Source organism: Stenella coeruleoalba (genome assembly GCF_951394435.1).
Source record: "Stenella coeruleoalba genome assembly, chromosome: 15".
NCBI classification, from domain to species: Eukaryota; Metazoa; Chordata; class Mammalia; order Artiodactyla; family Delphinidae; genus Stenella; species Stenella coeruleoalba.
The window spans coordinates 48530961-48544927 of NC_137161.1; the positions used below are offsets into that span (position 1 = coordinate 48530961).

At 48.2% G+C, this 13967-nt stretch overlaps 1 protein-coding gene across 2 annotated transcripts in view; it reads right to left on the bottom strand.

The window, feature by feature from the left end:
• PCSK2 (proprotein convertase subtilisin/kexin type 2) overlaps positions 1–13967 on the bottom strand; it is a gene marked incomplete at its 3' end in the record, with an annotated part of 213934 nt that overhangs the window by 16904 nt on the left and 183063 nt on the right. For both annotated transcript variants that reach the window (XM_079946190.1, XM_079946189.1), the window contains 2 exons: positions 11491–11666; positions 254–469 (listed from right to left, as the gene is read on the bottom strand). In XM_079946190.1, coding sequence (XP_079802316.1) covers positions 254–469; positions 11491–11666 — 392 coding nt within the window. The remainder of the gene's footprint in view (positions 1–253; positions 470–11490; positions 11667–13967) is intronic.

Consider the following 13967-nt stretch of genomic DNA (forward strand, 5'->3'; position numbering starts at 1 on the left):
ATCATTATTTGTAAGCCAAAACAATGAACAAGAAAATCGATGGTACATGAGCGGGAAGGAGGTCATCACGTTCTTGTTTATCGTGGGTCTCTACCTTGATAACAAGGCATCATCAGCCTGGAAGAGGGTAGATCTCCCCCGGGGACAGGCCCTGACTCTTTGAGGGAAGGGGGGTGGGGAGCTCCTCTTCCCATGACGTCACTGTGTCTGCGCATGACGTCAGGAGTGTCCACCCACCCGGCCTCGCACTCACCACTCCGGCCTCGGGGTTGCGCTTGCGCCCGTTGCTGAAGGTGGAGGCCAGGGTGGAGGAGCAGCTCTCATCGTACAGGGCGGTCCTGCCGTCGTTGATGGCCGAGTTGATGGAGATGGTCCACATGCTCGAGGCGTAGCCGTCGCAGTTGCAGTCGTCGTAGCTGCCGCCGTCCCCTGAGGCCCACACGTAGATGCTGCCTTTGCCCCCTCGGCCCTGGGGTGGGGGGCGACAGGGAGAGATGCGTGGGCTGCAAGGGGGTCCCGCCGGGGCTGGGGTCGGGGTCCGGGTGGGGACCTGGGCTTCTTCAGCAGCTGAGAGCAAGGACTGGCTTCCTTTCTATCTGCCCTTGAAAACCACTATCCTTCTGGCCGGGCACCGTGAGAATTTTTCTTTTCAGGAAGGATTCAATAGAAAAGTCATCCGAATTTACAATTTAAGCTGGGGATAACAACGTGAGAAAAACTGGAAGAATCTCCTTAAAACTGACAAATGAACTGCTTTTAAACATAGTACATTCTCATGGTAAAAAGTCAAAGTATATGGAAAGGAAAATGAAAAAAAAATACCCCTGCATGTAATTCTTATATATTCTTTCAGGCATTTTTCAGCAAAAATGCAAATGTACTTGTATATTTATATCAATACTTAGCCAAATAAGATATAAAAGATATTTATAGCTTCTATTTTATATATTATATAGATTTTATATAAGTTTACATATATATGTAGATGTTGTAAGTATAAAATACACATTTTACTTACAGATTATATATATGTTGGGGTGTGTGTGTGCGTGTGTGTGTGTGTGTGTATATATATATATATATATATATATATATATATATAAAATACACTTTTTTTTTACTCAGTTGGATCATACTAGAATTCTTTTAAGCAAAATATTATATATTGTGCCTGTGTAAGGGAACACCAAATATATAAATATAAGAAGAAAGTCTAATATGATCAAGTAAAACATACAGCAAAAATAATTTTAAACATAATGATATGCACAGTGATTACTGCCATATGCTAATTAGTTATAACCAGCAAGCTTAGTTGTAGGTACCTACAGTTTGCATTGCTTTTCTGTTTAAACCACTTTCTTAGTGCTTCTGTTTTTCTTTTCCTGTTCTCTGTCTTCTAGGAGAATTCTCTCTGCCTCCACAACCTGGAGTGGCCATTCCTTCCGGCTTCCTATCTTCTGACCCCAGGGGCAGGAGGGCCGGGCTACCCTGCTTTGACCCGCAGGCTGGGTGGGCGGTGATGAGGGCAGGGATGCCGTGTGGCAGGTGAGCAGTAGGTGTCCAGCCTGGCCAGGACTCTGGGTAACCCTCTAGGGCGAGGACAAAAGTAGAAATCATGGCAGAGAAAGTCTGTCCCTGCGCGGCCACCAGCAGTCCTCGGTCCTAACTCAGTGGTTTAAGGGCGGCGACGCCAGAGGAGAGAGGATGATTGGGTCACCGCCAAAGTCTCTCTGCCTCCTGACAATGAGAAGTGACATTCTGATTGCTTCTAACAGGACTTGGAGTTAATTAGCCTATGACTGACTGAGTCAATACATCAACAAAGGTTGATTCAGCCACTAGCTGAGAACTGTCTTCAGCACCTTGATATATGTGTCCTGGAAAACTCTATCCAAACGAGCAACTGCTCTCAGAAACCAGGACACAGAGGGAAACAAACGTATCATCCTTACAGCTGGTGCAGGGCATCACCCTCTCAAGCAGACTCAGATTTGGGCTCAATGTCGGGAAATGGCACCCCGGAAAGTGAAACAGACATGAATCAGGGTAAATGGGTGAGGCTGCCACCTGAGGAAACTTCCTCTGAACCAGCCCACAGGTGGGCTGCTAGTGAGACAAGCAACCTCCGCTAAAAGGAAACCAGTGCTAAAAGCGTTCTCAGTTTGGTGTAGGGAGAAGGATCGTGACTCTGACTTGTCCGGCTTTCTCTGTATTCATGCCCCCTTTACTGTATGATTTGCAGTGCTGCCCATCAAGAGGAGAGGTCCGTTTCCCACTGCTTGAATCAGGGCTGGCCTCCTCTCTTGCTTCGGCAAACAGGATGTGGTGGGAAGTGGTGCTGTGTCGGTTCCAAGCATTGGTTTCAAGGAGATCTACCCACTTCCGCTCTCCCTCAGAGCACCATGGGAACCAACCTGAGTTAGCCGGCTGGTTGATGACCAACAGTCCAGTCAGTTTCACTGTCACAGCCAACAGCTGCCAGACAGGGGAGGCTACCTCAGACCAGAAAGTCTGTAGCTCACCCCGCAGCTGACCACAGATGCATGAGTGAGGCCACCTGAGATTAGCCAAGGATGGCCCAGGTCGGCAGACCTGTAGACCCATGATCAGACTTAAATGGTTGTTATTTTAAACTACTGAGCTTTGGGGAAGTTGTTATGCGGCTTTGCTCACTGATACACAGAGAATAACCATCAGCGTGTTTCTGAAGAGTGAGCAGCAAACATTAGTTTTGTTTTGGATGTAAGACTTGCCAACAAGAATACTTTGATTGCTAGGAATATTAAACATCATTTTCCTAAGGGGTGTGTGTGTGTGTGTGTGTGTGTGTGTGTGTGTGTGTGTTTACATGAGGCAGTAATAATTATATTCTTGCTTCTAATGATTGGGTATCAGCACCAAATAGTCCCTGGCTTCTGGGGAAGATGGGCCACTGAGGAGCAGACCCTGGTTCTGAGGGCAGGTGAGTGGGGAGGGGCATCTATAAGAGGCTGAGAGCCAGCTGTGGCATGGGCCTGTTATCAGCATGCCACACTTTCCTGTTGAAATGACACCCCAAGATCCACTTCTGCCCCCCAGCTTCACCTGAACAGCAGCTGGGCTGAAACCAAGATAGAACAACTGCGACCCGCATTCAAGCAATCATCCACTGGCGGGTATGACAGATGATAATCACAGCAAGCACTTCTGCAGCACTTACTGTGCGCCAGGGACCGCTCTGAGCACTTTACACAGTAACTCACTGCATCCTCACAGCAATCCTGTGCAGGAGCACAGTTCACACCAGCCACACGAAGGATAAAATACTTAGGCAGAAATTCAACAAACTAAAAAAAAAAATAGGACTTTGAAATTCTGTGGAGGGACACAGGTGGAAAGACACACCAACACTGTCATGTTCTTGGATAGAAAGGCAGCATCACAGAGATGTCAGTTTTCCCCAAGTTAACTTACAAATTTAACTTGATCCCGACAGATACACTGCATTGATCGAGATACTGCCATGCTGGGCAGTTCAACAGAGGGAATTTTATCCAGGGAGCAAGTGGTAAAGAAGAGCAAAACCCCAAACGGGGTGTGGAAGGGTCACCCAGAGATGAGGGGGTAGATGGCCCAGAGCCTGCACTGCGCAGGGGTGGGCTTCCTGCTGGGGGTCTCCCGCCCTTACTCTGTAACGCATGCTCAGTGGAGACTGGTGGGCACACTTGCCCTCCATGTTATTCTGGTTGACAATGGAATTGCCTTCTCTGCCTCTCCTGCCACTCCTGCTTTTTTTTTTTTTTTTTTTTTTTTTTGTCAAGTGTATTTATATGTGGTGCAATTCCACTTTGAATTCTGTCTTTGTACTAGTCTTCTGGAGTATAGTGGGATTAATGTCTCTCAAAAGTTTTCACAAAAAGAGAATTTTTCACCAAGGCACTATTGGCGGTATTTAACCACCGATGTTGTCAACCGGAGGTGATTTTGTGCCCCAGGGGGCATTTGGCACCGTTGGAGACATTTTTGGCGGTCACAGCCAGCATCTATTGGGTAGATGTGTGTGGTGTATGTACTATTAGCATCCAGTGGGTGGAGGCCAGGGATGCTACTAAACTTTCATAATGCATAGGGCAGCCCTCTGCCTCCTGTCCCCACCAACTACCAACTAAGGATTATCTGGCCCAAGTGTCAACAGTGCTGAGGCTGAGTCTTTGCTCTAACCTATTGGCAAAGGGCAGTGAGTTGGAACTTGCCGATTTTAAAAGCATATTCTAAAGCAGCCTTTCACAGACTCACATTTCTTAAAAGTTCTTGCCGATTTTGTATTTTGCTTATAATGTAAAATAATGGCACAAACTGCTTACCATCGGCTATAGTAAAGTTCCAGCTTGAGGCTGGTGCGGTGACTCTGTGTACCCTCAGCACATCACCTGTCTCAGGAGGTTAAGATCCCACTTTGAGAGACTTGGGGCTAAAGTGGGTCGGTCCCTTCATCCTCCCCAGTGCCTAGTGACCCGGATTAATGACCCCCCTCCCCAGGCCCTGGCCCAGTGGTGGTATCTGCCTGCAGACACTGGTGAGGACAGCCTGATAAAGTTTGTATTTCCTAAACACTCAATTACACTCATTTTTATTTTCCAGTCACCTTGACATCTTAATACAACACTGACATACTTTAAAAAAGTCATTATATTTTTATAATGAAAACCATATTCATTGTGGAAGAACTGGAATCTAGAGCATGAAGAAGAAAATAAAAATCCCATGTGATCGCCCATGAACAGAAAATCACTGGTGATATGTTGTGTATTCCTGCCAGTTATATATATAAATGCAAAGTATAAGAACAGGTTTAAGAAAGAAATTGGGATCATAAAGTATATCCACCTTTGTGGCCCTGCTTACAATGTATTTCTCACTTACCATTACATTATTAACATTTCCTCACATAATTAAATATTACTCTACGTTATATGTTTTTATTAGTCTTCTTAAATAGCCATTCCATAATTTATTTACTCTTTTTCTTAGACGTACGTGGAAGGCTGTTTCTAGGTTTTAAAGTGCTGAAATGAACATTATTTTATATATGTCTTTGTATTCCTGTTTATTTCTTCAAGCAGAGTTTTTAAAATAGGGAATTTTGGGTGAAAAGGAATGAATGAAGATTCTTTATCCATAGTGCCATATGATTGCTCTTTATACGGCTTATTAATAATTTATATCTTCACCAGCAGTGCACAAGAACTCCACATCCAGCCTATCTGGGTCAAGATTTAGAATCATTAAAAAAATAGTTTTTCCAGCTTGGTGGAAAAAATTGGTACCTCATTGTTTTGAGTTATATATTTTTTCCACTATGAGCTTATCTTTTTATACCTTTACTGCTTATTAGTATTCTTGCTTTATGAATACCTTAGTAAAGCACCAAGCCCCCAAAGATAATGTCCTGTACCTATTTTTTCTTTCATGATATCCTTTTTATTGATTTGTTAGAGCTCTTTCTATATTAAAGACCTTAACCAAGTTTTTGTCATCTATATTGCATATATATATTTACCCACTTTTTTTTCTTTTGTATTTTGCATTTTGACTTGCAGAAAAATTTCCACTTTATTACTTATGTCTATTATTTTTTACAAATATATATTTAAATACCATATTAAACTATGCATTGATTTACAAGCACTGCTTTTCTGTACTCACAGTTCATGGAACAATTTTATTCAACCTATTCACAAACACATTTGACATTTGTGTGTTTGTCCTCACAAGATCACTGGTCACCCAGCAGTTTTTCTGGGCTCATTGTAGTAGCTATTGGTGCTGATTGTCAAATATTCCTAGCTGCCCACTGTCTAGGCCCATGATAATGCCCCCTTGTGCTTGGGTGGGGTCTTATAAGCTGTGTTAATCAGTGAGTTGTGAGTGGGAGTGACAGATACAAGGTATCATTCCTCAGCTGAACCATTTACCGGTCAGTGCTAGCTGTGCAGAGCTCTTTCTTTCCCTCTGCACAGTGAGTAGCAATGTTCCAGGTGTCGGCTCTGATCCCCAGGAGACCGTGGTGAGCAGAGCCTTCTACTGACCATGATGGCTGAGCAGCTGATTGAGAAATAAACCTTTGTGCTTTCAAGCCCCTGAGCTTTGGGGGCTGTTTGTTACTGCAGCACAATGTAGCCTCTCCTGACTGATACAGTTCATCACATTTGGTTCCATTTAGTTTATATAGATATAACATTAAAAAAAGATACAGCATTAAAAAAACCTCTCTCTTTTTAATATAGTCCCTGAAATATATATATTCAGGGAATATGGTATAGTCCCAGAAAATTTTATCCCAAGCCATAAGTAGCCATTTGTATAATATTAGAACAGTTGCTGTTTTCACTTTTCTCTAAATGTATATTCTGACTCTTGACAACTTAACCACCTACTGAATTGCTTTTTGCTTTTTTTTGCTTTTTTAGTGTGAATAAAAACCTTTTAATTTGAAAAACGTTAAGCGTCACGAAAAGTAGAGCGAATGGTATAATGAATCTCCCTGTATCCATTGATCATTTAACAATGACCAGAGTTGTAGAAATTTTGGAAGGTTTTATGAGTAATACTTATTACTCTTTTTTGAGGGGTAAATATTTCCTCTTTTACGTGTAGAAAGTCCCTCTCTGGCACAGTATCAGTGACTGCATTATATTTCTGTGTAGCTGTTTTATGTTTTCATTCTTTATTCCCTTCTTTTCTGTACTTGGAATGTTGGGGGTAGCAGTGAAGTCACATAGAACCTTAAACAAGGGTGACAGATGAGCGGACCCCTCCTGGGAGCGGGCGCTCACTCTCAGAGAACTGCTGGTCACGCCTACAGGGAGAAGCAGTGGGTCCCAATTTATGCCCCTTCAAAAACAGATGCTGAGACCAGGACTTGGGGGGCGATCTCAGGAGACACAAGTGAGCATGAGATGGGGATAGAGGTGGGGGGAGGGAGAAGGGCCAACCAAGTGTGAGCTGATGAGGAGCCTCCCCCCAGCCTCTGGAGACCCCTGAGAACCTGTCCCCAGGACAGCGCGCCGTCGGCCGCCCCACAGTCCGGGCTGCGTGGCCTGGGACTGGGAACGCCTCCCGTGGGGTCGGCAGGTCCTCAGGCAGAGGCGCAGGGAGAGGCGGCTGGTGACGCGCAGGAAGCCGCCCCCGGGCCAGGGGACTGCAGCGTCTGCCTCGCACCCCCGTGGGTTCCACGGAATTCAGCAGGAGTGGGTGGGGTGTCAGATACCCAAGAAAGCCGAATGGAGGGTGGCACTACGTAGCCTCTGCTTAAATCCTTCACTTGAGCCCGTGTTTCCCCACACCTGCAGTTGCCCCTGACTTGTCCTGCCGTGTATCCACCTTGGAGGTAAGGCTCCTGTGCCATCCTGTCTCTTTCTAGCAGGATCCAAACACGCCGTGATGAACCTTTCTGATGTCACAGGGGCTGTTGAAGGCTTAAGTCCACATCAGTCCCTTAACCTGGTGGTTGGGTTTCTCCCTGGGCGCAGATGGGTCGCCACCATCAAGAAGGCTTAAAGGTGAGTGACAACTGCCTCGGTTGGCCCGGGATTGGGTAGTTCCCGGGAAGTGGGGCTCCCAGCGCAAAACCTCGGAAAGTCCCGAGCAACCAGGACGGTTGGCCACCCCACCTGGGGCTGGCCAACGCTTAGGAAGGGTCACCAGAAACCCGCCAGCTTTTCCTCCCGCTTCTCCTTCTCAGAGGTGAAAGGAGGGACTGTAACTGAGAAAGGCGTCTCAGAGGCCGAACCGCAGATTCCAAGCAGCGGCATCCCCTGTGCAGTTGGGAACCTTCGTTTGGTTTCAGAGCATCAATCAGGGCTCCTGGAGGAGTCCTGAGAGCTTCTTGGCAGGAGGCATCGTTGCCGCCGGAGGCCCCGGCACTTGTGCCACTGTGTCAGGCCCACTGCTCTGATTAAATTTCAGCAGGGCACCAGGCTCCTCCTCGCGCGTGCTGATTAATCACTGTCTCCTTGGGCAGCCTCCCCCACCCTGCCCCCCTTCCTGGATGGTGGCTTTTGAGCCAGTCTTGCAAGTGACCCCTAGTACAATATATTCCAGCTCCAGATCTGGGATCTGTGTTTGAGCCCTTTGCAACCTCCCATCCCCCGCCCAGGAAATAAAGTATCAATGCTCTGTCTCATCCGTGCCTGTGCCTCAGAGGATTTTCTGTTCCCTTGTCTTTAAATATTCCTAAGATGTTCCCTCTGGTAGCAACCCTGAGGTGTGATTAATAAGAGGTTGGGGTGTAGTCATCAGAGCCAGCCAAAAACGTGCCAGAGCTGCCCTGGGTGCATTTCCTTAAGATGTGGAAAGAAGTTCATGAGTCAGTCATCACTCTCAAGACCCTCTAGTGGTCTCTGAATTCCTCTTCTGGTTGTCAGAGTGATGTAAGATGCCATATCCCATACCAGCTGGGCTTTGCTCGCCATCAGTCTCTCTGTAAGGGCTACATCCTTTTCTGACCAGCAAACACATCGCCATATTGGTCCTTTATTACCCAGAGAGAGATGACTCCAAGTTCAGATTAGGCTTTGCCCAAATTGCACTTGGAGATTGTGGTAGATGGTAGTGGGTGTCGCCCGTATTCCTTCGAGCTTGTGGCTTCTTCTGCGCTGGGGGTTTCCAGATGTCAGCACAGGCGTCTCTTCGTGTAAGGGATTTCTCCCCAGAGGCTGAAGGCTGCCCTGCACACCTCCCTCCCGGCTGAAAGTGCTGGGACATTTACACCCCTTGGGAACAACCTGAACCACTGACTTTTCCACCAGCTCCCGTGCCGCCGGCTGGGATAACTTCAGTGTGTGTTCTGCATGGTTTCCCAGTTTCCCCGTGGGATTAAGCTCCAGTTGACGGTAGTAGCTGACTTGATAACAAATCCTTTAATAGCCCCTTTCTTCCCTGTTATACCTCCCCACTCACTCCCTTTACCTCCCAAATCAACTACCTGAACTCAACCCTCACCTCAGGGTCCACTTCTGCGGGATCCTGAACTAAGTCAGTTCCAAGATATATCATAATTCAGGGGTCTCTGTCTGTCATCTACTCCCATATGTAATGTGAAGAATGTCTTAACTGTAAATTCAACACATAGACTATAAAGAGGAAAAAATTGAAATAAACAAACGGGGAAAAGGTTTCCTTCTTCTCTTACTTCATGCCAGCTGCTTGCTGTCTCCGTTAAGTATTTATTGAGAAAATTTAGGAGATGCAAACTCAAATCCCTAAGGAGCCCATTTATGTGAGAAGCAGATGTCATCCGATAGGGAGTGGTGGGGTCCGTGGCAGATGGTACATCCCTGGAAAGTTGTCTTATCCTCTGTTTCCTCTTCCTCTCCCCTTTTATCATTACAGTGTTGGTCAAACAAAACCTATCTTCAAGATGCTAAAATTCAAAGACAAGCATAAGAATTTCTTTAGTGTAACAGGTAATTATCTGACTCCTTTGTTCAGGTGGAGATCACCTTTCAGAGGGACATTTTCCTTTAGACCTGACCAGTCAGCTGAAATAACTGAGAGGAAGTCTTTTTTGCTCATGTATAATACCCCATTGCTCACACAATTCTATAACACTGTCCAAAAAAATTTCACCTTGAAATAAGGAAAGAATCCTTCCTACAGCTTGGGGGAAAGTCAAATGAGAAACTGTATTTTTCACCATACTCCACTTTGTAAAATATTTACGTGCTGTCAGCTGAAGATAAGTCATAACAAATTATTCTCCTAAGTTCTGGTGTACTTGGCATGCTTTGCAGAACAATCATACTTGAAAGAGCCTTTTTAGTTGCAGCAGGGGACGCTACAGATGGAAAGAGAGAAGTACCCTGCCTTGAAATGTGATGGAGCCGTTCAGAAGCTCATGGAGAGTGACAGGACTCGCCCGGGGATGTACTGCACTGAGCCCATCTGCACTGTCAACCCTGACAGAGGCCAGATGTCACCTACTCTCTGACTCTCTTTTGGCCTCAGGTGTCAAAAAATGCTTCTCAGTGAAAATCCGTGTCTGATGGGGAAGGGGGGCATCTGCCAGGTGTTCCCCTGGGTAATGTGCTGTCACTGTCACCTGGTTCCGGGCCTGGATGTGCAATCTTCTCTCTCCAGCCACACCATGAACAATGCGATAAGGAAATAGCTGTCTGTATGTCAGAAGTCTCACCCTATAAACTCCTAAGGGTCTGGGCATTGAAATGGGGCAGCAGCACTACCTCCTGCCCCTCCCCCACCATCCTATTGGTGACACACACCCCCACCCCCGTAAACTGCACTGTGCCATTCCAATGCCAGGGATCTTTGTGGCTGTCTCAGACGGGCTGAGGGCAGGGACAGGGCATCGCATCAACCTGATGGAAAGTCCAATCCTGGGAAAAGACTAAGACAAAGTGACTGAGTGCCCCGAGGAGACGGTGCCGTGGCACCAATGGCCAGTAATTCAGCCCCTCGCAGGGGCCTGCAAACACACACCAGCCTGGTGATTCAAGTCCCCAGACTTCCAGCTGAGGCCCAGCAATTGTGGAGCAGGGACAGGCTATCCCCACCGTTCCCATCTGAATTCTTGGACCACAGAGTCCACAAGCCCTAGTGAAACACTGTGCATTATGCCTCAAAGTTTTGGGGCGGCTGGTTAAGAGTCCCTAACGACCCAGGCAAACACCAGCCGTTTGTGGGGCCTCCCAGGGCCAGCACTTGCATGTCTATCTCACACCTCACAGCGACCCCAGGAGAAATGCACCGTTATCACCATTTTACAGGCAGGAAAACGGAGGCGCAGTGAGGTCAGGTCACTGCGGATAGACACTCAGCCCCTGAAGAGCGGACCTGGGACCTGAACCCAGGGAGACTCTGGCCTGGCTGTGGTTTGCAGGGGGACTCTGCCCTGGGATCGCAGAGGCCACCTCCTGCCGCTCCCCACGGGCCGCTCACCCGCACAGGGACCCGCGGCTCCCGGCTGCCTCCCTTTGAGGTGCTGCTTTGGTCCCTGCTCCTTGGCTCTGTCCATTCCCGGACTGACCCCAGGGATGGGCAGCCACGAAAACGCGCGCTGACTCCTCCACGGGAACATCTGGACGCAGCTCCCCTGCTGTGCTCTGAAGACACCCAGTTTGCGCGGAGACCCCACTCCCAGCCACGTCTGCACGGTGGGGTGCTAGTGCAGCTCCCTGTGGGACCCTCCTTCCCCACTCCCTTCGCAGGGGCCAGGATAGCGTCGCCCTCCGGAGGGCCCCCGCCCCCTTGCCTTTGTCCTTCACAGGCGCCCCCTCCAATAAGTCTGGACCTCTAACCCAATTTGGGGTCCATTTCTCGAAGGACCTGAGCTAAGGCACAGGGTAACAGCCCCACCTCCACCGCAGCCCTGCCCCTCGCTGTGCTCAATTGGCACCAGCGATCCGCCCCTCCCCCTCCCCCACCCACACCCCGTACCCCTCCTCTCCGGGTGTGGCTCAGGGCTTCCTGGCGCAGGAACGACCTTACCTTGTTCACGCCGTCCGCCATCGCCTGGAGTGTGAGCTCCCGGGGCCCGTCCACCGTCTTCCCGTTGTCGGTGGGGCCCCAACTGGCGCTGTAAATGTCTATCAGCTGAGGCATGTGGCTGATGGAGGAGGCCTCGATAATGTCCGTCATGAAGGGCTGGTCCAGCATCCGGATCCCTGTGGACAGTGAGGGCCGGGGAGCTCTGGGTGCCGGTCCCCGGTTCACAGGAGGCAAGGTTGGGTAGGGGGCTGGGGTCCTGGGTGTGGTTGGAGGTCTGCCTTCCTGGTGCCCTGGGCTCAGCCGGGCGATCCTGAATCCAGCCTCACGCTGTGTGTGTGATCAGAGGATCAGGCAGGTGCACTGACCGATCCACTCCATCCTTTTGGACCCCACCCACTCCTTTCCTTATGCAACTATTTGAAGACAATTTTATCCCCCTCGCAAAAGTTGCTAGAATTCCTAATGTGGTCTGTTTCTGATGGGAAGCTTGGCTTCCAGGGACTGGGGGGGTGACGGGGGACACGTTTCAGAGGAGAAATAAATCTACTGGGCATGACAGTGTGGGGAGGAGATTGCTCTTAGATATTTAGGGAACAATTCTAGAGGTCAGGGGGCAGGGGCAGAGGGAGGGGCAGGACAGTGCAAGGGGGAGGGGCAGGGAAGGAACTCTCAGTTGCATCATAGCTGAGAAGGGGCTTTGGCTAGGGGGACAGAAATGTTGAAGGGGTCATTCTAAAATATATTTGCAGTGGGGTGCAGGATACACCCCTCCTCCTTCTCCCCTAGGCCACCTTTGTAAAGTGTGTGCTTCTATGATGCCTTGTAGGAGTGACTTCTCGCTGGGAACTTTTCTCTGATTGTGTGACTGTGTGTACAGGGACTCAGGAGGAGCCCAGGCCTGTGGCACCCACGGTTCACATCACCCTTGGGCTGTCTGGAAAAAGCCTGTCCACTCAGCAGCAGCCAACGGGAAGGGCATTTGTTCCTTCATCATTACCCTCTAAACATTGCTGTTTGGGGCCAAGATTGTTCTCTGCTTGATACGCTATTTCGTAGCAAGGGACCTAGAGTGCTGCTGAAGCTGACCTAAGTCTTTCCATCCACGGGAGTTTTGAAACGAAGGGCTGGTCTGTACATAGTCGGAGGCTGGCTTCTGACCCTTCTTACTTGTCCCTGGTGGTCAAAGGACATTATTATACAAGCATCACCTAATGTGGTGTGCACACCAACTTAAGGAAGGAAGATTGATATACATTGGTTACCTATGTACCTGTCACCACTTTCAAAAATCTACAGACAGGGACTTCCCTGGTGGCACAGTGGTTAAGAATCCGCCTGCCAATGCAGGGGACACGGGTTCGAGCCCTGGTCTGGGAAGATCCCACATGCCACGGAGCAACTAAGCCCACGCACCACAACTACTGAAGCCTGCGCGCCCCGAGCCTGTGCTCCGCAACAAGAGAAGCCATTGCAGTGAGAAGCCCACACACTGCAACAGAGAGTAGCCCCCACTCACCAAGAGAAAGCCTGTGCCCAGCAACGAAGACCCAACGCAGCCAAAAATAAATTAAAAAAAAAAAAAGGCCCCAAATCTACAGACAGTTCATGTGGATGAGAACTAACTGCTTATTGTTGAATAAAGTTATAGGGCTGCCTTCGCATCTTGATTTTCCTTTTCTAGTTGCAGGTAATAGGCTTGTATATCTTAAAGCAGTTCCCAATTATAGGGTCATTTGCAGAGCATTTCCTAAATACTGTTCCTGGGCCGCTTCTCCCCGGTCCCTGGAGTTTCTGAATATTTGCACGGGGCCTAAGCAGGTATTGGTCTAAGGTGGTTTTGAAGTGCAACCTGACGTGAGAATGGCTGTTTAGGTAATTGGGACATTGGGGGTATAAAGTTAATGCTTTTACATGCATGTTTTGTTAATTCTGAGATAAACATTTTTCCAGAAAAAAATATAAAGCAGGAAGATTCAGGCTCTTACAGGGCCCATGAAATTGACAGAAAATTGTCTTTTCTCTTAAGGTTCTCTTTCCTCCTCCCACGTCTCATGGCCCCTCCCTTGCACTTGCACTGCAATGTTCCCCAGAGTTCACCCTCCTCCTGTCTAACCTATGATCTCAGTAGGCCTTTCCCCTGAAGTCTTTGTGGGTCCAGCTCTGCAGGTCCTCTGTTAGCACTGCACTGGCAGCCTCCTCTGTTAGCACTGCACTGTCAGCCTTCTCTTACAATTGTTGATTTGTGTGTTTCATTTACCACCAGACAGCAAGGTCTTTGCGTACAGGGCATGTGTCTATTCTGTGTACTTCTATGTCCCTGGGCATCAGCATGGCGCTTGGAATTTATCTTAAGCTTGATAAATATTTGGTGAATAAATGCATGATATAATTACCTAATTTAGTTGAGTTTCTCCCTAGCAGGGATAACAGGTCCAGACTTTCCATCCTCTAGTCATAAATCAGGTCACCGTTTTTGC